This window comes from Vanacampus margaritifer, chromosome 7, assembly GCF_051991255.1.
Source record: "Vanacampus margaritifer isolate UIUO_Vmar chromosome 7, RoL_Vmar_1.0, whole genome shotgun sequence".
Taxonomy (NCBI): domain Eukaryota; kingdom Metazoa; phylum Chordata; class Actinopteri; order Syngnathiformes; family Syngnathidae; genus Vanacampus; species Vanacampus margaritifer.
This window is the reverse complement of record NC_135438.1, coordinates 10,344,456-10,369,509: the sequence shown is the minus strand read 5'-3', so window position 1 is coordinate 10,369,509 and position 25,054 is coordinate 10,344,456. Positions and strand designations below refer to the sequence as shown.

Genomic DNA, 25,054 nt, shown 5'->3' with positions numbered 1-25,054 from the left:
TCACTCGTATTAATCATTAGATTTTGTGCTCCCAATGTCAACCATAGTGCCATACCTCAAAAATATATTTAAATTAACAATATAAATATATAATGATTGTAGTGTGACGTTGATAGGATTTGTACAATACAAATTATTTTTAGCGCTGCAAACTTTTGTTTCAAAACTAACATCGGTGAGAAGTTAAAATCAATATTTTTTAGTGATTATGCTATTGCTAACTAATTGATGCAACAGACTTCAAACGTCAAATTTGAGCTAATCTTGAGCTAATTAACCTGTGCAAGCTAACGTTTTTAGATACACAACTTAGAGAACACTTACACGGACACATGCAAGACAGGAATTAAAACTGTCCCAGGATTGTGACAGTAAATCTGTCCAAACAAACTAGTTGCATGATATGACTTTAGAATAGGTAACAGACACAGTAACGTGACGTGATAACAGTACCAGACGTGACGACGCAGTGCCTTCTGGGACTTGTAGTATTTAGGGTCATAAAACGATTCTCGCTTCTTTCATTAATCAACTGAAGGCGTGGATATTTACATCCGGTAAAATATTTGAAGTTGCGGCGTCTACAGTACATGTGAGTAAAAACTCTCTAATAAACACAACACGAAGGGAATTTGTTGCTAACTATTAATTGGAGAATCTACTATAGCAAATGTGCAACTTAATGCACTTAGTTTGAACAAAGTATCAACGATGTGAAACCACAGTACTATGTGCTACTACTCCTACTGTTAACAGTCTTCTGTTTTTAATACTTCTCCTCTAGTTATGGCACCATTATGTCGTTTATGGTTACCAGATTACTTTATTTGCTAGTTTAGACAACTGCATCCAAATTCAACTACTGTTTTCAATGCCTGCAAATTGACCAAACCAAGGAGAAAAGAGGACAATTGAAATATCTTCAGCTAAAACGATTCAGAATCGATTTTAAATGTCCCAAATCGATGTTATTTAAATTATTTATTTTATACTGTCTTGCCCTTGTTTGCGTGTGCCTTTATTGGGAGCATTGTTCATCTTGTACACGATTTGGCCACTTAGGGGCAGTGTGGTTCCGCGCATTCTGATACATTGTTACGTTGTAGCCATATTAGAGAGTAGAAGGAAAACGTCACAATCAAGTTATTCCAATAAAAGTTTTTTTTGCAGCGTAGGAAGAGCATATGCCGATTTTTAATGTTAAGATGCTTCTCTATATACATTCCTGAAGCATTTTGTATGAATAGCCGTTCTTTTGAGTGATAAAAGGGCCGCAAGTAGAGTGCTAATTAGCATTAGCGAGTCAGACTGGAGTAGATTATGACGATTCTTTGCACATCTATAAATCGAAGCAAAAATCATTGTCAATCAAATCATTTTGAATCAAAAATCGTTCTGAATCGAAAATAGATTCTGACTCGAATGGTGAGGCAGTTAAAGATTCCCACCCCTAGTTGCCAGTGTTAAATATCATTGTGTGTTATATGGGACAACTTTGATGTACCACCAACCTTTGAGTCCGGAACCTTTGGTCCCTACAAGGACTCGGACTCTGGTTCCTCCTACTCAGACCCGGAAAGTCTTCCTCTGACTCCACCTGGATTGTTGGAATGTCAGCCAGTACTATATAGTCTTCCTTTGTCATCCCCACCTCAGATTAAGAGTTAGAAAAACAGGAACATTTACTGTAAAGTATGAGCAACTTCTGGCATCTTTTGTGGCATCAAACATGATAATGGTTTGAGCTCCATGTTTTGTTTGTCTTTTGAGGAAAATTTTGTGGACAGTTTTGGGCGAGTGTTGACCACTTTTGGCGCATTAACCATAGGAGTTTGCTTTGTAAGCTAACTGGCTAAAATGTAACATATACCTGTACAGTCTAATGAGAACCATAATGAGAGTTGTATCAATATTTTTGTCTTTATAGTGATAGTATTATCGGTATTAATTTAACTATCTTCATTATTGTGTGTGCCTAAAACACTATTGTGAATTTTGGTGAATTCTGTAAAATGTATGGTTTACCTCCTCGAGTTCTTGTGCAGCCCTCTTGGGTTCAGAGAGCAGCAAAGCCTCCATACCTCTCCTCACGCTACTCCTGCTTCTGTCACCACTGATCTTACTATTCCCCTCATCGAACTTGTCCGTTTCCGTGATTGCAACAAGAGGCGGCGATGCGGCAGGCTCCTGCTGATCCGCGCCGTGTCTCGAAGCAGAGGAACCACATGAGATGGGAATGCTGAGAACAGACTGTGAGGATCCCTGCCAGGAGCCAATAGAGGCGCTCGGTCTGCTGTCTCTGGAGGACGGCTGTCTCTGTGAGACGTGACCGTGGGAGCCGTTTCTGGATGGAGACCCTTCCCTGGTACGAGGAGATCTTTGGAATCCCTCGTTTACATTCTGTTGAAATGCTGCGGAGGAGGCGCGGCGGGAGATAAACTCCAGATTCCTGTAGAGCCTCTCAGAGTCTAAACTATGCTTGTTGGAAGCTTGTGATGGGCTTTTAGAATCTTGGCTACATCCTCCCTGTGCTTCATAGCCTCCATTTTGTGAAAAGGAGTCCGTGCGCTTGTGAGAATGTGCCAGTCTGGATGGCGACACGGTTCGAGAGGCAAAGGAGCCCCGTCTACGTGCAGGACTGGACCCGCTGGATGCATGCTGAGAGGGTGCATGTGAGGGAAGATGAGAAGAGCCATGAGATCGAGTCTCACTTCTGGAGAGGGAGCGCATTCGGTGGTCTGACCTCTTGAGTCTGTCTGGGCTCACTGAGCCATGACGTGTTGGAGAGTTCCTCAATGACTCAGTCCCTCTTCTAAAATTGGAGTGGTATGAGTACCTCTGAGGGGATTCACTCCTCCAAGTGTCCAGCATGTAAGTTTCAGGATTTCTCCTCTGGGAGGGAACACCCAGATTGACGTTCCTGTATGGTACAGAGGCTTTGGGCTCGGGAATGTAGTTGTTGGGGAGTGGGTGACCCCTCTCGTAGTAATGATAAGACCTTTTGTTAGCATCCTCCGTCAGATGTTCACCATCAGTTCTTCGGTCTGGAGAAAAGTAGCCACTCTCTTGTTCCCTGACTCCTCTGGACTCTGAAATTCAAATAAACGTGAGATGGTCACAGGATGAGGCAAGCTGATGCAAATTGGCCTGTAACGTATACGTTTAGTAGCATAAATTACAGTATAAGTTAAGTAGGACAGTTCCATCCATCCATCCATCCATCCATCCAGCCATCCATCCATTCATACATCCATCCATTCATCCATTCATCCATCCATCCATCCACCCATTCATCCATTCATCCATTCATTCATTCATCCATTCATCCATCCATCCAGCCATCCATCCATTCATCCATCCATCCATTCATCCATCCATTCATCCATCCATCCATTCATCCATCCATCCATTCATCCATTCATTCATTCATCCATTCATCCATCCATCCAGCCATCCATCCATTCATCCATCCATCCATTCATCCATCCATTCATCCATCCATCCATTCATCCATCCATCCATTCATCCATCCATCCATTCATCCATCCATCCATCCATTCAGCCATCCATCCAGCCATCCATTCATCCATTCATCCATCCATCCATCCATCCATCCATCCATTCATCCATCCATCCATTCATCCATCCATTCATCCATCCATCCATTCATTCATTCATCCATTCATCCATTCATCCATTCATCCATTCATCCATCCATCCATCCATCCATCCATCCATCCATCTATTCATCCATCCATCAATCCATCATCCATCCATTCATCCATCCACCCATCCATCCATCCATTCATCCATCCAGCCATTCATCCACCCACCCAATCATCCATCCATTCATCCATTCATCCATCAATCCATCAATCCATCAATCCATCAATCCATCCATCCATCCATCCATCCATCCATCCATCCATCCATTCATCCATTCATCCATTCATCCATTCATCCATCCATTCATCCATCCATCCATCCATCCATCCATCCATCCATCCATCCATCCATCCCTAATAAAGTATGTACTATGGCTGTAAAAGATCATGTGTTTTGCTTTTACAATTTTAGCGGTGCAGGTGTCGTGTCCATGTGCAGAATGACCTGACGTTCTGCGGGATCTGTCCCTGCCTCTCCTCTCATCCATCCAGGGACTCCCAGCACTGCGAAGGGGAGAAGGGTCCATCCGGGTCATATCTCCGAGGGCAACACAATTCCTTTCTGGACTCGGGGAGCTGCTCCTCTGCGGACTGCCTGAATTATTTGTCGATCTGGGGAATGCGGACGAATGAAATGAATGTCAACAAAACAAGTAAGCTGATTGTTAACTGAATCCCTTTCCATCAAAACTTTGTAATCAATATAAAGGCTCGGGGCCAGGTTTTTGACATTGGTGTTGCGTTGGATCTCATTAGGACCTAATGAGATCCAATCCAATGAGATCCTTAATTGCTGATGAGAGTGAATTAAGTGGTCGCAACATGAATCTTGTAGAACAGAACAGTACTTAAAAGATGGGTTGCACAAAATGTGTGCTTGGGGCGAGTAATGTAACCAAGAAACTGACAAAAAAAGCAAACAAAATGGAATATTTTGTATCATACTGTGATAAAAATGAAGTTTTTGAATGAAGTTAATTTCTCTAATACCTTTCCCTGTAGTTAACACTTTTGACTAAGATCTGTTGTATAAATGCTTTACCACTTAGAAAACATACAGTACGATTGTTGCTGCGGAAGTAAGAAAACAGGCTAAAGGACATATATAACGTGTCACCTAGATTGTGTGTCAGTGTCACCGATATCAAGTTCGCACTCAGGACTCAAACTGCGGACAAGACTCCACTCGTAGGTCCAAGCATCTCTGATGTCATCACTGCTAGCGCTTGAATTCACCTCAGACGAGACTTGCTCATCATCACCCAACTCCTGAAAAATGAGCGGAAAAACAAGCTGCAACAATTCAACCCAATCATCAATATGGGAAAATGATCAAATTTAAAGTTCCGATTGTAGAAAGAAATGGCTGATTTGCTTCATTTGACCTTTGACCTAAATTGCCCATTCTTTCATCAAATAGCACATTTCCAGTTACCAAATCAGTTTTCTCACGCCTTTAGCCACTAGCACAGCAATGTTACACAACAGAGTGATATTTAATGAAGAGCAACTTTACTACACATTAAAACAATATTGGTATCATACAATATGACAGGTTGTACTTACTGTCGCTGCTATCTTTCATCCAAATCAGCTTCCAACAACTATTATTACCCCTCTTCATTCGTCTGGCAAAGCTAACACGTCGACAGCACGCTGGAAGTAACACAAGCTAGTCCCTGCTCACCCTCATCATTATTTCATTTCTCTTTTGCATTGCAAGAACCGCCCACATGACTCCTTCTGTGGCCTTATCCTGATCTCTTAATTTGCCTCAGCAGTCATCATGGAAACCTCACAAGTGAATTTCATTTGGATCTAATCCTCTCCAGATTTTTAAGGTCAACCTGCCCCTTTTTTCTACTTGTTAATGAAATAACTTTTCAGTCACAACTCAACGGTATTTCTAGTGTTTACATGTGTCATATGGTGGTCTCGCATTACAACATTCCCTACGCTGCCTATGAGCTACCATCAATTAATCATACAAATTCAAATGGCACCTTCTTGTTTCTCTTTGTTGATATCTTGACCTCAATCATACTAGATCAAAATGTGCGTCAGTTTGACTTTTTGACTTGACCATTGACTTCACCAGACTGTTGCATTCTTCAATTGAAATGCTTTTCCAGGCCCTTACTGTTTTCAGTTCCTGTTTGTTTCTGGGGGTTTCCCCATTCAGTCCCCTCTTCAAGAGGTAAAACGCACGCTCTATTGGTTTAATGTCCAGAATTGGCAGCAGTGTGAAACAAAAAACAAAAAACATTTTGTCTGGCAATTTACAGAAACGTGTATCCAATTTAATTGGGAGAAGCTTCATCCTGCAACAAGATAATGAGCCAAAACACATTGCCAACACAACAAAGGATGTTCAATTTTAGGAAATGAGCGGCTGGTGGAATAGAAGGGCACGGAATTTTATTAACTCATTTACTGCCAATGACGCGTATAAACGTCAAAAATTCATTTGAACTATTTCTATTAGTTTAACATTTTTTTCCACTTTTGTTGACAAGAATATGAAAACCTAGACAATTTTTTAATAATCTTATTTTGGGGGGGGAAGAGAGAAAAGATTATTAAAAATTAGGGGCGTCAGGCGTTTAAAATATTTAACTGTAATTAATGGCAAGACTTCAATAGTTAACTCACGATTAATCACAAATTTTATATCTGTTGTAAATGTACAATAAAAATTGTTTTTAGGTTTTCATACTCTTGTTAACAAAAGTGGAAAAAATGTTAAACTAATAGAAATAGTTCAAATCATTTTTTTTTTTTACGTCTATAGCCGTCAATGGCAGTGAATGAGTTAAACAGACATAAACTGAGCAAAAAAAAAACAAAAAAAAAACGAGATAATTTTTGGGGGACAACTCAATCTTCCGAAAATTGTGACATACAAAAAAAACAATTGAGGTTCCACTGTAAAAAAACAAACAAAAAAACAGTAAGTATGATAAGTACTGTTAAACACCTCTGTGAAATTCAACCACAAGGACAAACATGTTAATTTAAAACTTCATTGAAAGTGTCAGTCAACACTTTAGCAATAACTCTGTCAAGCCCAGAGCACAACACAAGTTTATGCCCGTTTCGTGTATCCAAAACTTACAACCTAGCAAACTGCAAATGCGACGACATTCTCATGAAACCTTTTAGGGAGCATCACACAACTCTCTTGAGATAAAGTGGATTCTGCCTGAGACTGAAGTTTAGAGAGCGGTCTGTCACTTCTTGCAGTACAGTCAAGATTTCTATTAAACGTGTCATGTACACACCCACTCTTGTGAAGCCTCGACGGGTGCAGTGTTAAGGTGCATATGATCTGGCCGCAGGCAGGCGCTGCAACGAGACGGGTCAAAGGTGTTGGGCTGGAATCGCCGGCAATAGCAGTCCTCAGACGGTAGAGACATGTCGTCCGTGATCCTCCGGCATCTGCCATTGAGTCATGATTAAAATGTGATTGACGAGCTTTCACTTGACGTTCTTATTTCCCAGGAGACTCTTCGCATAATGAGAATAACAACTTTTATTGAAACATTTTAATCAAATTTGAACTATTGTTGATCAGGCAAGTTATACGATATTAAAGGATGAAAATACTCTGTGTCCAATCAGCTCGTTAGGGGTCGTATTTTTCGTATCTTCAGTTGCTATATTTGCCAGCATTTTACAAATAGTAGCCCACGTGAATTATTACGCTGAGGATCACGCAAAAACATCTCTAACTAAACATACATTATCGACATGTCTCTTCTTTACCTTCTTCAAAGCCTTGTTTTCTCTCCACAGCAGGTTCAACCGTCAGGTTCAAACAGAACAGAAGTTGTTTTGATACTTTGATGCATTGTTCCCTGGCTTGAGTTCTTTCAAACTAGCGTTGATTGGTCCTCACATTGGCCCACATGGTAACTGGGTTGCATCCGATACCATCATCTTTAGAACGTGGACTTAACTCCTGACAGCTGTCTTATGGAGAAGGCGAGTTTGCTACACAGATGGTTGCCATGACAGTGAATCAGCATGGAAGTGAAATAAAAGACAACGGCACCATCTGATCCTCGAACAGAGCAGACTAGAACAAACAGTATGAATTTGGTAAGGCCTTTTATTTGAGACTTTGCAATGACTGCCCAGTAACTACAAAAGTAAGTAATTCAGCAATGTAGCAAGCAGTGATGTTATAAATGGCGCGCACTACATAATCCACACTATAAATAGCTTACTTGACATTATATTAAATAGACTATAATATTGCTTCGTGTTGCTTATTGTGTTTGTAGTTTGAAGTGGTGTAGAATTGATGCCAATGCGATATGATACTAATTCTTTGCTAATGCTAAATCATTGTTTTGGTTCGATCACTATCGCTTTGGTCAACATGAACTAAAAAAAAAAAGAACATCTTAATTAAAAATACATTTTGCGAGAGATACAGGACCAATTACAGGACTTTTAAATCATGAAACTATATCTGTACCTATACCATCAAGTCAAAATGCTCCAAGAGTTGAGGCTGTTTTTCCTTTGGGATTTCAACCACAGGAGGGCGTCTCTGTAGAGCTAACAATACTGTGTGTGCGTGCAGCACTTCTTTTTTTTATTTTTTATACAAAGCTCTAAAGCCCCTGAGGCAAAAGGCTATAATTAAACACGTTGGCAATAACAATTAACAGACAACTATTTTTTACTTCATGCCGGTTGTTATGCAATCTGTTGCTTGGTTGCTAGAGTGTTTATATGTAGCAGTTAGTCCAGAATAAAGGACTTCTACGTAAAAGTTTGTCAAACTACCAAACTTTTTGTTGTTGTTGTTACCACATCCACACAAGAATAACCGTCTTAATAACCTTCTCATGATTGTTGGTCATGCTAAGGCTCTCCAGACCATATCAATATGATCACTTCCAACTATAGAAATATACCACTAGAAATAAGAAATAAGTCATAGAAAGACGCTCAAAGAAGGCTGTAGTCAAATATGTGACATAACACTAGTGGTCTTGAGCGGAGCTCAGCATCCAACGTCAACTCAGCGGAGAGGTCAAACACTGACGCAGCACTCCTAACCCTTTTGCAACCCTCAGCCTTGAACCCCCCCTAGGCCAATATTGATCGGGACCAGCAATTATGTTTGGATCTGGAACTCGGTAACTTCAGCTGTACTTTTTTAGCATCCTTTTATACCAATTTCAGATTTATTTATATTTATTTATATTTATTTATATTTATTTATTTATATTTATTTATTTATATTTATTTATTTATATTTATTTATATTTATTTAGTGATATATATATTTTTTATTTATTTAAAATTTTTCCCCTGCAGGATATTCTTTTCACCACAAATAAATAAATAAGTAAATACTGTCAACAGCTAGCCCTCTGTAAATGCCTTAATGTAGATTTGGATGTATATAGATGATCACAAAAGTTTTGTATTTCCTTGGAGATCTTAGATTATGAGCTGAGAAAGCAAGACTGCCTATTACTGAAATGCTTTATTAAGTTACATTCGGGCTCCATGCTAGTGGCATGGGTCAGTGGTAGAGTGATCGTGTCATAACCCTGAGGTTGTGGGTTCAATCCCAAGCCGGCTTAACCATGTTGAACTCCTTGAGCAAGATACTGAAACCCCAGTTGTTGCTGATGCTGCGTCATCAATAGGTGAATGTGTCGTCAAACTGGAAAGTGCTTTGAGGGCCTTGTGAGGTGGAAAAGCACTATACTGTATAAATGAAGTACTATACCATTATCTTAAATATAGTATTTTGTGTTGTTGGTTACGAAAAAAGCTGGCTTTAAAAAGTTGTGCAACTTATTTGCATCCTTTAAAAAAAAAAAATCAAGATATTATTACAAGAGTGTCCATATACTATTCTGAAAAATTAAAGTGGGCTAAATAATTTCTGAAAATAGGTGTGGATGTGCCTTTTTGTCAAAGCGGAAGCCAATTGCCAAATCTTAGAAAGCGCATTATGTCATTTCTAATGAAGTTACTCCTCATTAACCTCGCAATTTAGCCCAAGTACAAGTAAATACTGTCTTCTTGGTAAATGTGTTTTGCATGATTTAACCACGACATTAGATATAGCTGTACAGCCAATACAAGAACTGTACTGTCCTATACTGCATGTCCAGTAATTACAATTTAGCTATAAGAGGGCCCAAAGTAATATATGCAACCGCCAACCACAATAATAAACATATTCTTAAATGAATGGATATTGATCTGACAATGCCAATGAATAATAAAAGAACTGAAAAATAACTTTGATCTTGCTAGATTGACAAATCCCCTTAATAAATTGACTGCTTTATTTTCTGTTATTATTTAGATGAGGTGTATGAATTCACTGAGAGCCCCCCCCCTCCCCCTTTCCACCCCCCTCGGCCTGCTTTTCTAAAAACATGTTGACCTGGATGAGCTCTCAAAATGAGTAATTGGCTCTCATGACGTGAGCTTGGGAGTCATCAAGTGGGGCAACAGAGACAGAAAATACCCTCATCATCTGGCTATAAAATCTAAAAATGGACTAAAGAGGAGAGATATCGGGGTGCTATTGAGGGCTTCTTGTGCTTAATTCAATTCTTGACCATCTTGTTGAGCTTTGTCCATGTTAACGTTATTTGTTTGCGAAAATTAAGACCAAAATTTAAAAAAATATTTTTGTTACCAAAATAAAATAAAAACAGGAGTACTTAAAAAATGTATTTGAAACAAAATTATAAAGCTAACTAAAACGAATTATAGCGAAAATTTCCATAATAAACAAAAAAACTAATTGAAATTAACTGAATTTTAACAAACTAAAGTCAAAACAAAATTAAAAAAAATCATTGTGATGAAAAATCCAAAACATTTCCATAAGTGACACTACTTGCGAGTTTTTCAAGATATGAGCCGTCAATCAGTGACTTGAGTGCGTAAACTAGAGGTGGGCTGTATTGTAAATATTAAAAAAAAACGAGGCTTCAAGCTTTTTGTTGCCGCTCTTTGCTGTCAGTTGTGTTTTTAAAACAACTACGCAGCCTCCGCTAGCTTAATGCTAACATACAACGAGAAACACCATAGTCTCAATTAGCATCTACTGTATGTGGCGGTGTTGTAACTTGTTACCCTTTAAAGCAACACTAAGGAACTTTCAGTTTATGTTGGTTATGGCGGCGCCATGTGGACAAAAGCGGTATTGGACAAGGAATTAGGTTATAAGGAAGACCACATTTTCCATGAGGACAAGCGCATTTTTGAGTTCATGCCAACGAGTGAAAGCCGGGCAAATGTTCCTTAGCTGTCCTTTTATCCGGATAGCTTCCCTTTTTCATTTTGGTCTCCTCAGACCAAACTTTTCAGATGTTTTGCAGCTTGTACCAGAAAAGCAGTAATCATGCATCGACATTCAAATTGAATTCCGTTCATTTGATTATTAGACAAGGCCACAACAATATGTTGAATAAACAATGAATGTAAAAAATGTGCAACCCACTTTCATTGCTCCTGCGTAAGTGCTGCACATCTTTTGGAATAACTTGCAAAACGATGCGTGCATAAATCATCAAGCTGCTAAAAAACAGTAACAACTTTTTTCTTCATTCAAACGTGTTACTTCGTGTTCTTTGGACTGCGAGTTAATCTGGCCCCACTCATTCCTTTTGTCAGCCCACGCGGGCGAACCTCTGACCTCCGACCCTCAGCCCACGCTTCTGGGTGCCGTAATACTGGATCACCCTACGCACCGAAAACACCCACCTGTTGTTTCACCAAACAAAAAAGAATGCAGTCTTAAAAATAAACCGCGCGGCGGGAGAATATGTGTATTTATATGCATGAGAAAGGCGAAGATACAGTTCCCATGGAAACGAAAAAGTTTGGTCGGATTTGCAATAATGTTTCAAAGCAAAACAAAAAAGGAAACATGTACATACAGTAGCTGCTTGCCTGTCCCAAAGTCAGGTCACTCTCTTTCACTTCACAACCATTAAGATTCTTGTAATTACCAGCACAAATATCTGTTATGTAACCTCTGTCTTAACAGCACATAATGACCGTCAACTAACTTAATCATTCCTTTTGGCACTGGCCTGCATCTGAGGTCGGCTCGGGGAGGATCACTGCCGTGAAGCATCGGCTTCTTTGCAGTTAGTAGAATGGGAGAGTCGAGGAATTGGAATTGATACTTAATTGAAGATTGAAATTAGTTCCTTATATATATATATATATATATATATATATATATATATATATATATATAAAACTTTACACATATTACTTATATATATATATATATATATATAGATAGATTTTGACTTTATTCTTATACATGGCAAATGCCTTTCATTCAATATAATAACTTTATTGTTATCTCATTTAATATTTTTGGGGTTTATTTCATCTTTAATCTTGTATCCTTTTTTTCTCTAGTAATATTTCATTCAGTAATATTTTTGTAAATCTTGGGGTTGTTTTTACCATATCACAACTTCGCCATATAATTAGACCCCCCCCCCCCCCCAATTATAAATTGATGCCCTAATTAGAAAATACTCATGTTAAATTTGGACTTAATTGATGGAAAATGTTATATCTATATATATATTAATCTGTCTCATTTTTTGATAAATATTTAGGGCTACTCTCATTTTAATCTTGGTCATCATATTGGTATTATTTTTTGGGATGATACTTGATATAAAAAGCTTAGATATAGATAATGAAAGGATGTTATACAAACCATTTATGTGACTGTAATAGTAACCACAAAACATTTAGGGTTAAGTTTCCAATACTTCCTTTTGGCAGTAGAAACGTTTGGAGCTATTTAAAATAAAAAATAATCGTAGTATATAATATCAAAAATCATATTTAGTCCCAACTGCTACATGTCTGTTTCCAAATCCTAACAAGTCATTTAAATTGTGTTTTATGTATCTCTCATCAAAATGTGTCCACCGATTTTATTCCTGTCTAACCAAGCACCTCAAGATCGAGAACGACCGCATTCGCCAGAACATTTTGTACAACAGAGACATGGCGGTAGGTATCTTCACAAATTTACACTCTTCTCAGAAAATTCACAATGATATTGAGAAATTTAATGACATTTTGAATGGTTAGGAAGTCTGAGCTGGCTGCAGGTTCAATCACAGCATATTTCCACACAATGGGCAAAAAACAATAGCATATACAGTGCGTATAAATAGGAAGATAATCAGACCTCTCTCTCTTTCTCTCTCTCCCACTATCACACACACACACACACACACACACACACACAGGCACAGGCACGCACAGATTGAGGCAGATGCACAAGCGAGGCAGCAGTGAAACGCTTCAGCGCTATGGAGCGACGAGGACCAAGCTCAAATTGGACACATTTACAAGTTTGGGCAAGACAAAACACACAAAAAGAAGTTGTGTAACTATTAGAGGGAGGCGAGAAGTGAGCGGTGAGCAGACTCAGGATGAAGGCGACGATGGTCTTCCAATGATTTGCGCTGCTGGAACATCAAGGTGAGTGTCATAGTTTATTTGGATTATTGCTTCACTTGACGTGTTGATTATTAAGATTCCAAGAACTTTATCCTGCTTATACTTGCTGCTTCATCTCACCTTTTTTTTTTTTTTTAAATTCAAATCCCAAAATATGAAACAATTTAGAATCTCTATTTAAACTATATAATGCTCAGAAACACGTTGATCGATAGTTGAACAAAACGTTCATCTGGCTGAGTAAGTCGACGGTAAAACATGTGGCCAGTGTAAATAGAGAGAGGGGAAAATATATGAATGGACAAAATCATTTTCCGGTTTAGGGAAGAGTTGGGGCTCGTCAGCCAACCCTCACTCCCCCCCCCGCTCGCCCCCTCCTCTTCGCTCGCGCCTGTCGATTGTTCCTGCAGGCCGTGCATCGATTTTCAGCACTGGACAGCTCCTGTGGCCTCAATCAGGCCCACAGACGTCACACATGCCGCTCCGTCTGCAAACTGCCCCATCATAACTTGTGCCTGCATACTTTGAATCATCGATTGCAGTCCATGGTGGAAACTTCATTGTAATTTTCAACTGTGTTATGTCAGTTCGTAAACTTCTAGGCAAAGGTTCCTAATGAATTGTCCGTGTGAAAAAATGGACAATTTTTTGAAGTTAATAACTTGTTTTAGAATATTAGCAGATAATGTTAGAAACATTTTCAGATTTCAGATTTTGAACGGAAGAGTTGTAATGCTCTTCTTTCTTTGCCAATAAAAGGTTCTCATGTACACACGTGAGATACAGGCATTTTGGACCATAACACAAAAATAATTTACTGCTTTCAAAGTCACAATTTGATTGAATATTTTACAGTAAATGTAATGAACCTGTCGCATTTTATAGCGCAGAAGAACTTTAAAGACGTACAACGATATTAGGACGCTAAGATTGTATTTATAACATAACATCATATTGACTGTATTTGGTTTAGATTTATTTAAGTGTAGGCTTTATTGTAGTAGTACAAAAGAAAAGAAAACGTGTTTATGAGAGGTTACTCAGGGTCTGGTTTTTAAACCACATTGTTGCATAAAGTGATCAAAACTACTCTGTATTTTCATCTTCCTTTTGCACACATTGCGTTTTTTCACACTTTCATTCTCGCTTCGTTTTTTTTTTTAGTAAATACCATTAGATGTAGTAACATCCTCTGATGTCATAATCTCTTCATCTTAATCTCTATTGTCTTCTTTTCCCTTTACACTTTACAAATCTCACTTTTCTAATGAAGACTTTTCTACTCATACGTTCTTTCCGTCTTTAATTCTTTTTCTCCTTGTTTATCCTTCAGCTTTCATCATTAGATCTCAGATTACACTGGACAGTTCAGGCTGGGTCTCGCCGCAACCACCTTTCATATTGTTGTTTGGACTAAGAGATTAAGAGGCATAGTAATCTGTATTTGACCAGGGCTTTCTCCATCTTTTGCCTTGCATGAGATTACGTTGGTTTCGCTGACATATTTGAATAAGGCTGACGTCAAGCATGAGGGATCTTCTCCTGATGACTTTTGATTAGATCACGTGGCTACCGATTCGTCTAATGTGACGCAATTTTACTTCTGGCTTTGATTGATACCGTCAGAATTTTTTATTTAGAGCTATTTATAATATCTTAGTCTAAAATGCAATATGACCAAAATATGCATTTCTACAATCTACATAACTCTAACCATATTGTTAAATCAACCAAGTAGTGTTATATTTGTCTGCAATGTTTATCTAATTGAATATGTGAGGTGTATCTAATGAAATTTCTACCCTCCAAATGAGTAACACAAGCACACAAACACACCCACAACACTGGGATTTCGCCTCATCAAGGGAAGAGAAATGTTACTATGGCAACGCACTGTACAATAAAGCAGCTATTTCTCAACCGCTAATTGCTAAAAGTTGCCACCAGGGTTCAAGTCTGCAGAGATATCAGCTTTACTAACTAATTTTATTTGACCAAAATATTTGATAATGTAAATAAATAAACATATGCATATACACTAAGTGTGAATTGTCTTGCCCTGACTGATGAAGTAAGTCTAAAATTGATATATATATATTTTTTATGATTAACTCATTCGCTGCCATTGATGGCTATAGACGTCAAAAATTCATTTGAACTATTTCTATCTAACATTTTTTTCTATTTTTGTTAACAAGAGTATGAAAGCCTAGAATTTTTTTGTACATTTAGAACAGATGTAAAATTTGTGATTAATCGTGAATTAACTAGTGAAGTCATGTGATTAAATACGATTACAAATTTTAATCGCCTGATGCCCCTAATTTTTTTAATAATCTTTTCTTTAAAAAAATAAAAATTAAAATGAATAAACTTTTTTTTTTCAAAAAAAGATTATTAAAAATTAGGGGCTCAAACAATTACAATTTTTAATCGTAATTAATCGAATGACTTCACTAGTTAACTCACGATTAATCCCAATTTTTTATATCTATATTAATACAATAAAAAAATTCTAGGTTTTCAAACTCTTGTTAACAAAAGTGGGAAAAAATGTTAAACTAATAAAAATAGTTAAAATGAATTTTTGACGTCTATAGCCGTCAATGGCAGTGAATGAGTTAATTATAATAGCGATGACATATTGACAGTGGTAAATTCAAGTGAAGTTCAGTGTTAAATTAATTTTCAAAAATGAAAAGTCCAATTTGATCATAATGGTAAATGGAGTACACTTACTTATACAGAGCTTTAACTACACCATATGTTATCCAAAGTGATTTACCAGGCCTCATATTCACTTTTTGGAAAAACATGTGTACCAAGACTGTACGCAGCTGATGAGCAAACGCAGCCCCGTCAACCACAAAAAGGTTTTCCTTTTTAGTTTAAAATAACTTACTCTAAACCCCAGAATCCATCGCCGTACACTGGCAAACAGCAGTAGCAGTAATAAATTTTATATTAATGCATATATTTGAGGATACTGGGGTCAAGTTGTATTTTACAATCTAAAAAAAATTACAGAATTTCATGTTACTTATGTTAAAGATTGGATAACTCTTAATATGAAAAGAAAACCAAGCTGAGCACTGAGCTGTCACCAATGTGTTACAAATGCAATTATGCCATCTAGTGGCAGAAAAATGACAACACAAATCAATATCACACTCATTTTTTACAGTACAGTACATCTTTTTAATTTTAACTCAATTTTATGAATTATGGAAATACTGTATCAATGACTAAAAGATGCAGCCATGTGTCTATTAGTTTAAAAAAAAACTCCACTTTTGCTCTAACAAGAGTATGAAAAATATTTTATTGTACATTTAAAACAGATATAAAATTTGCGATTAATTGTGAGTTAACTATTGAAGTCGTGCAGTTAATTGTGATTTAAAAAAATGTAATCGCCCGACACGCCTATTTTAAAAACATCCGTGTCATTCATCCATGTCATGTCTGTTGTACCAGCTAGCTCGCGCTAAGCTAACATAGGAGGTTTCCTCTCCAGTCCAGCGTTTGCAAACTCATTTCATCTAAGGATGTTCAAGTAGCATCAAAGGCGTTGATAAACTGCCTATATGGTCTTTATTGACACATTGCTATACAGTTTTATATAATTATATAATTATTATCCAGCTAAACGTTCACATACACATGCAAACATTTCCGGATTGCGCTGATGAAAAGCTGTCTCTGTCATCATCACTGATGTCAGCCAAGCTGTTGACATGTGACTTGTGTGCACTCTGAGCTCCCTTACGGAGCTGCTCGTCTTTAAGAACTCAGCAAAGGCTGAGATTTCATGTAGAGGACATTTTCCTCCAGATGCCCGAGTCGTCAAATTGACGTCATCCTCCTTTTTTCGGGATTATCCAGTTGAAAATCGCTCGGGATCCGGCCAATCATCAGCCAGTTGGCGACATCTGTCCTTGGGTGCAACAGGGAGAAAAAAAGTCTGGGAACGTCACACACATTACATGACACTAAATCCCATCAAGATGTGTACTTGAGAGTCTTTGAATGGTTTATTGTTGATTCTGCATGGGGCATAAAACAAAAAGCTTTTAACCTGCAGTTGTTGGAAATATTCCCAAAACCGTCAATTACTACCTTGCTTTAGAACAATGCACTCATGTCAAAGTGATTCCCAAAACTCCGATGCCCTTTAGGATTGCATGCAATTGACCCGCTATTGGTTATGCAACACGGTGCTTTTTGGTTCTGCTGCTTCTGACATAATAAGCTGAGCAAAATCACCCCACAACCTTGTCATAGGGCCAACCAGCAGATCAATTGTTCCTCTAACAGTAGATTACCACTGATTCATGTCTTTTTTAGACCTTTGTCCCCACCGATGCCCGTCTGGTTTTCCACCCCTGGTAGGGGCCTGAAGCTCCCGAAGGCAAACCACTAGAAAGAAAATGATCAATAAGCTTTCATTACGCAAAACTGTCTGACCCGTCCGTGCATTAGGGCAAGGCCAAATGCTTGATTTTTGTCATTTGGATGTTTGGATATTTTTTGGAAGCCATCTTCATCAAAAGTGAGGCACAAACCGGAGAGAATGACGGTCCCAAGCCTAAGAATGTACGCGCATGTGAGAACTTGAGTCACGGTTATTCATAACACCGGTAAAACAATATTTCTTAATTTTAAAAAAAAATGACCAATTGCAAGTCACTCAGACACTCACTTTTTGTATAAAATTAAATGAAATTCTGATGAGTGAGCATGTTGCAAGGTTTAGTTAATGAAAACAACCCAAACTAAATCTGAAAAAAAAAAAAAAAATTGTTAACGAAATCAAATCAAATGGAAAATGCACTAACTTTATTTTTATGTTTTCATCTGTCAATTAATGTCATACATGAGCTTTCAGGGTTCATTTTAAGTGTATTTATTTCAGTATTGCCGTACGTCCATACAGAATAAGGAAGGTTTGAGAATTGTAGTTTACTTTCTTACGCAATACCTATTGTGACGTTTTTTTTTTTTTAAATCTTACACTTGACAAATACTCCATAAATAAAATAAATAAATAACATAATAATAAAATGAAGCATTTAGGAAAAAATAAAAAAACGAGACTAATTATTTTCTCTAAAATCTATTTAAAGAGGAAGTCATGCAGCCCCACTTGTCTAATCACGGCATTCTGACAAATATTGTATTTGTGGAATATGACTGAGGCAGCAAAATGTACCCATTTTTGTCCATCTCTAGGGGGCGGCCATTTTGCCACTTCCTATAAAAAAATGACATCACAGTTGCTCACGACTTTTCTGTTTTCTGGTGCCGAGTCGTGATTGGTTGTTTTCTGAACACTGAGAAACTGTGATGTCATTATCAGTCAACAACAAATGGCAAAATGTCCGCCCTCTGAGATGAATAAAAAAAAAAACACAATACTGTATTAACCAGAATGCCGTGTTTAGACTAGTGGGGGCACATACAACAAATATTGTTGGGTTGATGAATAAAAAAATAAAATAAAAAATGTACAGTATAAATTGTGTTAAAATTCTCTAGGGTGACCATTTTTTTTTTGTGCTTTCCTTTTTTCTTTTCTTTTTCAGAAAATGTCATGAGAAGACGCTGGTCACAAATGCAAGACCGACCTGAGCTCATACTGCATCTCAGCCCAGCAACAGTACTTTCATGGTTGGAACTGCCCGTCCCAACCTCCATTACTGCCCCTGCAGACATAGACTGATGATCACCATTGCCATGGGAGCAGTGCGAGTCAACAGGTACGATCCAGGGAACAGATCAAACTTGAAAAAGTACAACTGGGACTGCTAAAGTTCTGATGCATTTTTTTTTTACAACCTTTTTAAAGCTGAGCCGTGCAAACAGAACTAGAAATGGAAAGATGCATGTTTTTACTCACAAGCGTGACCTCCGCTAACGTGGAACAGAATTTCCATCTCATTTGATTGGCTGGAAAGTCATGACGTGACTCTGTACTACTCCAGTGTGGGTGGCGGTTAATGCGCATTGCAAAGTAAGTAGGCATGACCTGTGACATACAGCAGGCTTTTCACCACAGATCAATCTGATGAATGCGGTGGTTGATTGCCCCCACTGGGACCCAGTGCATGCGGACGGTGATGGTGAAAAGAGAAATTAGTGTTCGTTTGTCACCGTAAGTCAGACGGTTGGGCATTGCGTGAATTTGCGTGCAAGTGAGTGTAAACGTGTTATTGGGCCCAACCTGCTAATTAGATCAACAAAAGCAGAGCAACTTGGCCAGGCGGTTCAGATAAGCATTCATTGCATTCTATTTGTTCCTCACTAGATGGCACTAAATATTACACACTGTACCTTTGTTTTCTACGGTAAAAAATTTCCGAACTTTCAAAATATGTGAAATGTTAAATTTTCCAGCATGTTAGTTTGGATTAAAACAAAAAAACAGAAAATGCAGATAATTCTCTTAACTGAGAATTTAAATAAATAGCTACCTGAAGTTAACAGTTGTAACCCCTTCAGAGCCGCATTTTCTCTGCTGGGCAATTTTTATTTTTTATTTTTGCTCTTTGACCGTTTTTCCACATAAGAACAACATGGAATTTATCACTTTTTTTTGGGGGGGGGGGGGGGTTATCTCATCTTTTAAGTTGCTATAGTGCACGCCAGGATAATATGGTTGAGACTGTTGACATCATCCAAATTATGCGTTTTATTGGTTTTGACCAATATAATTATATATATAACTAATATGTCATGTCCACTGCAATCATCTATGGATCTGAAGGGGTTTTAAATGAATCTCTTTTCGGCCGTCACGTTTCTAAAAAAAAGGCCGATACAGATATTCATCGAAATGCTGAATGTTGGCGCAGATAATTGGTCCGGCCGATAATCAGTCTATCCCTAATTTTAACGAACTGACTTTTGATTGCAGGTGTGGTCTTCCTCATTCTTGTTTAGGTCATCTGATGGAACAACAAAACGGGGAACCAAAATTTAAAAATATGAAAGTGTCTGGGAGAATTGGAATGTTAGTCTTAATTTCCAATCGATTCTCAAGACTCAATGCCCAACCTTATAGGGCAGTTTAAGCATATCCCGGCTATGAGACAGGATAGACTGCTGGAAAGGGATGCATGACCCTTATGTGCGTGCGTGCGTCATGCTTGTCGACACAACAGAAAATTTGAGCGAGACGACTCTGGCTGGAAGTGTTCGGTTTAGGTGAACGTTATGGGATTTTTTTTTTAATAGGTTTTAGGTGAACTAATAATACACACACACTCACACGCACGCACGCACACATGCACACACACACCCACATACAAAATAAAAAATAAAAAAATTAAAAATTAAAAATTAAAAATTAAAAATTAAAAATTAAAAATTACAATTTAAATTTTAAATTTTAAATTTTAAATTTTAAATTTTAAATTTTAAATTTTAAATTTTAAATTTTAAATATAAAATAAAATAAAATAAAATAAAATAAAAAAGAGAGCAATGATGAGGACATGTCAAATCGGTAAAATTACCGAATGAACAATACTGAGCTCTCCAGGAAAAAAAAAAAAAGAAAAAAAGAAAATTTGAACGAGACTATAAAACATCCCGTGTTGACAAGAATACATTCTTCTTCTGTTTTCCAGATACAGCATTGTTTCCACAGATGAAGATGCCCTGAAGATCTCAGCCTTAGGCCTCCACAATGGCCACAGTCCTCTGACTCAGCAGACCTTGACGGGGTCGTGCATGCAAGCCGAGGATGAAGCGGCGGGAAAATATCCTGCTGGCGAAGAAGGACGGGGGGCTCTGTCTCTGAGAGTGACGGACGACTCCACGGGCCACAACAGCTGCCGGGCTTCACCGTCATGTCGACACGCCGCCGTCGACCTGAGCACCGGCCGCCTACGCAGCCGATTTGTGAAAAAGAACGGCCAGTGTAACGTGGTCTTTGATAACATGGAGGATAAGCAACGTCGATACCTGGCTGATATTTTTACCACCTGCGTGGACATACGCTGGCGCTACCTGCTGCTCATCTTCACCGCCACCTTCCTTTTGTCTTGGTTGTTTTTCGGTCTGGTCTTCTGGGGAGTGGCGCTGGCTCACGGAGACTTTGACCTTCACTTCCCTGTGAAGGACGGAGACTCTCAGAGCAAGGCAGAGGACCGGCAAGACAAACGGCGGCCATGCATCCTGCACATCCAGGGCTTTATCGGGGCGTTCCTCTTCTCCATAGAAACCCAAACGACCATCGGATACGGCTTTCGCTGCGTCACCGAAGAATGCCCGGTGGCCGTGGTGACCGTGGTGGTGCAGTCCATCGTGGGCTGTATTATCGACTCCTTCATGATAGGCACCATCATGGCCAAGATGGTACGTCCCAAAAAACGGGCTCAGACCCTCCTATTCTCACATCACGCCGTCATCGCCTTGCGGGACGGGAAGCTGTGCCTCATGTGGCGCTTGGGGAACATGCGCAAGAGCCACATCGTGGAAGCGCACGTGCGCGCCCAGCTCATTAAACCCAAAGTGACGGCCGAGGGCGAGTACCTCCCCTTGGAGCAGACGGACATCGACGTCGGCTACGATGACGGTCTGGACCGCTTGTTTCTCGTGTCGCCGCTTGTGGTGGTCCACGAGATCAACAAGACCAGTCCTCTGTATGACCTGAGCAACGCCGACCTTCAGAAGGAAGACTTTGAGATCGTGGTCATTCTGGAGGGCATGGTGGAGGCTACGGCGATGACTACTCAGGCCCGTAGCTCCTATTTGGCCAAGGAGATCTTGTGGGGTCACCGCTTTGAACCGGTGGTCTTTGAGAAAGGGAACCGCTACCACGTGGACTACTCTCGCTTCCACAAGACATATGAAGTGCCAACAACGCCCTACTGCAGTGCCAGGGAGCTCAGCCAAAGAGAAGGTCACGGACGCCCGCCCTCGTCCTCCTCTTCCAGTTCCTCGCGGTCCCCGTCACCGTTTGCCCCGAGGGCCGCGCGCCACCTTCTGGGCCTCCACTCCCCGAGCGCTTTCTGCTACGAGAATGAGGTTGCGCTTTGTTGCGGAGACGACGAAGAGGAAGGGGAGGCGGGCGGCCCCGGGGTTCAAGCTGACCGAGGAGCAAGTTTGCAAGGTGACCTTCCCGTGGGCTTCAAGGAGACGTTCGTAAAAGAGCAGATGGTTGAGATGCTGTGCGTGCTGGACACGGAGAACCAGATCAGTCTGGACAAACTGCAGCCCGGTCTGCCTTTATACATCAGTCGAGAGTCTGGAGTTTAAAGCCAATGGCGAGCGAAAGCACATCCAACCAAAGCATTGCACTAATGGTGAATTCGAGAGTCAATTCATTTTTTTTTTTTTTTTTTCAAGTACAGACATGGAAAGCTTGTGTCTCGGCTGGCTCTGGTTTCGGGAATTGTACATTTTCATATGCATTGATCGATTGAGGCATTGACAAGCTCATGTCAGACTTCCGTGTTTTAGTCACTATAGCTATGAAACAATCAAGCTTTTGTTCTTGATTTCACTTCATTTTTCTGTAAATATGGTGTGCTTGAAACTGATCATTTTATTTCACATTCATACATCAGATACAGATGCTAGAAATATTACATTTTAGAGTGCTATAACACCTAGAGTTCACTTTATCCTGTGCGAATCAGTCGACGAGTTTGCACGCTACGTTCTTGGTTTCCCTCCTTTTTCGGTTACTTGTTATACGTACAGTAAAATTAAAAAAATTAAAAAATCAAAGTGACCTGAAAGACATCACAACAAACCAAGTGACTTTACCTGAGTTTTTTATTGTTCACCAGCAGGCACAGGGTTGCAAACTGGAAAAGAAGAAGTTTTCGGGAATTCATCTGGAGTTGCGTCACCGAATCACAATCAGTTTGTATTGTTCGGTTGATTTGGTCCACTCGAGACTTACTGTGTTTATTAGAAAATGAACAGGACAGAGGGATGGGGGAACAAACTTGAGTTGGTTTGAAACTGACCAAAGGGCGCTTCGTTTGGAATGATTTCAGAGCCGATCGATCTCACAAACCATTTTTTTATAGAAGTAGTCCGCCACGTTCTCAAAATCTCTATCTGGTTTGAATGGTATCATTCATACCATGATAAAAAAAAAATTGAGATATAATCACACCAGAGTTCATTTTTAATGGAGCGAAACCCATCCTGTGTTTAAGTGTAAACTTCCTAAAAGGAAGTAGGACAAAGACTTAACTTATTGTCATTCATTGTCACTGTTTAAGCATAGTTATTTCCTTACTTTTGAACATCCTTTTAAAATCACAGAAAGGAGTGAGTGGTCATAATTTGCAACAACTGGGGAAAAAAAATCATGAGCAAAGACACAATTATAACTATAAAACATGTACTGTACAGAAGAGGAAAATGCACTATTCTTCTTTTATCAGTAGATACAAACACAGTGTGTTGTTTTGTATGATAAAGCACCTAATAAAAACAGTATTTACTGTTACAGTATGATTCTTTGAATTGTCCTTGCTTAATCATTTTGCACAGCACACTTTCTTACAGGTGGGCGGATCGACTTCACCTTTTTTGTCCACATATTGACTTTCAGTTTGGTCAAAAGATGAATCAAGGTAAGCGCTAAAGTGCGTGTGCAAGATTGTTGTTGTATATGAAATATACAAAAATAGTTTTTTTTTGTAGTGTACGGGTAGAACTGTTCTTTTCTTCAGGTTGGTCAATAAGAAAGATATCTATAGTGCACATCTTGTATTTAAACCTTGTTCGCAAACACAGATTTGTCAAAGGCTAACTTAGCTAGCTAGCTAGCTAGCTGCATACTCACATATATCAGGAGATATTGAAAACAAACTTTAATAATTACACATGCCTTTACTGTACTGTAAAATAGATTGGTTTGGGAAGAGTAAGGAAACTTAAGTCAATCTTTAGACTACTCTACAATATGAGTACTTTAAAAGGTGATGTGGCAAAAAATGTGCACATTAGCATTTCCAAGTAGCTTGTAGCTAGCGTAATATTGTGCTTTACTATGCAGTTGCTTTTAAAATAATTGTTGCTTAATATATCTATTCATCCAGTGTACTTTGAGAAATTAATTTTCATTACATCTAGTGACATTTTTTTAGGCTACTGAAGCTCAGTTATTTTGTTGCACATTACAGTCTGGATTTCATTATACTTTCCTTTTGTACTTTCTAGTACTATACACCAAATATATCGAAATATAGCATATTTCGATTACTTAATTGGGTTGCATGAATTACAATCCGGGGTAACCCAGAAGCATAGTGGTTAGCACATCTGCCTCGCAGTCAAGAGGACCTGAGTTCGAATCTCTGGACTGAGCTTGTGTGGATTTTCTTCTCCATCGTGGGAATTTCAGCCTCTTGCCCCTCACCTACGCTAATGAGGATAATTTACACTATTTTCAGTCAGAGGTTGCCTTCCATCAACCTTTGAGTTAAATTTCGAAAATACTATATTCATATTTCAAAACAACAATACAATTTGACTGATGAGTTCACATTTGGTTGCAGATTAAATACAGTAAATCTCCACATGAACTCTGTACAATAAAATGCTGCTGCTGTTTATGTGTTTATTGTACCCAAAAGAAACCAGGGCATTTCAGCACTGGGGGCCCCCCCAAACCAGGTTAGCATGAACAGGACAAGAAGAACAAATAACCAAAATAACTTAATATGGGATATGAAGAATAAGTAATCATGTAACTCCTGACCCAAAATATGCCCATTCTGCCTGAGGTAAAAGATAAAAAATGGAGCAAAATTGATTGATTGGATACATGAACAAAGTGGGATGAGATCACAGGAAGGACAAGTAACACCTTTTGGGAAAACAAAAAGGACATAATGAAAGTTATTACAATAATGACAGCAAGC

General features: G+C 38.8%; 2 protein-coding genes across 3 annotated transcripts in view; one reads left to right on the top strand and one right to left on the bottom strand.

Moving 5' to 3' along the window:
• Positions 1-25,054, bottom strand: part of LOC144055813 (uncharacterized) — a 53,689-nt gene that overhangs the window by 9,061 nt on the left and 19,574 nt on the right. The window contains exons 2-6 of the mRNA XM_077572134.1: positions 6,947-7,103; positions 4,783-4,934; positions 4,111-4,277; positions 2,026-3,089; positions 1,512-1,651 (exon numbers count right to left, since the gene is read on the bottom strand). Coding sequence (XP_077428260.1) covers positions 1,512-1,651; positions 2,026-3,089; positions 4,111-4,277; positions 4,783-4,934; positions 6,947-7,081 — 1,658 coding nt within the window. The 5' untranslated portion in view covers positions 7,082-7,103. The remainder of the gene's footprint in view (positions 1-1,511; positions 1,652-2,025; positions 3,090-4,110; positions 4,278-4,782; positions 4,935-6,946; positions 7,104-25,054) is intronic.
• LOC144055814 (ATP-sensitive inward rectifier potassium channel 12-like) lies at positions 548-23,642 on the top strand. 2 transcript variants are annotated; one of them, XM_077572135.1, is made up of 6 exons: positions 548-592; positions 4,158-4,318; positions 12,645-12,704; positions 12,947-13,181; positions 18,746-18,919; positions 20,792-23,642. In XM_077572135.1, exons 5-6 carry the CDS (start codon positions 18,828-18,830, stop codon positions 22,422-22,424), a joined length of 1,725 nt encoding a protein of 574 aa, XP_077428261.1. In that variant the 5' UTR covers positions 548-592; positions 4,158-4,318; positions 12,645-12,704; positions 12,947-13,181; positions 18,746-18,827; the 3' UTR covers positions 22,425-23,642. The 2 variants fall into 2 exon arrangements, with proteins under 2 accessions (XP_077428261.1, XP_077428262.1); XM_077572136.1 differs by lacking the exons at positions 548-592; positions 4,158-4,318; positions 12,645-12,704 and having other exon boundaries at positions 12,934-13,181.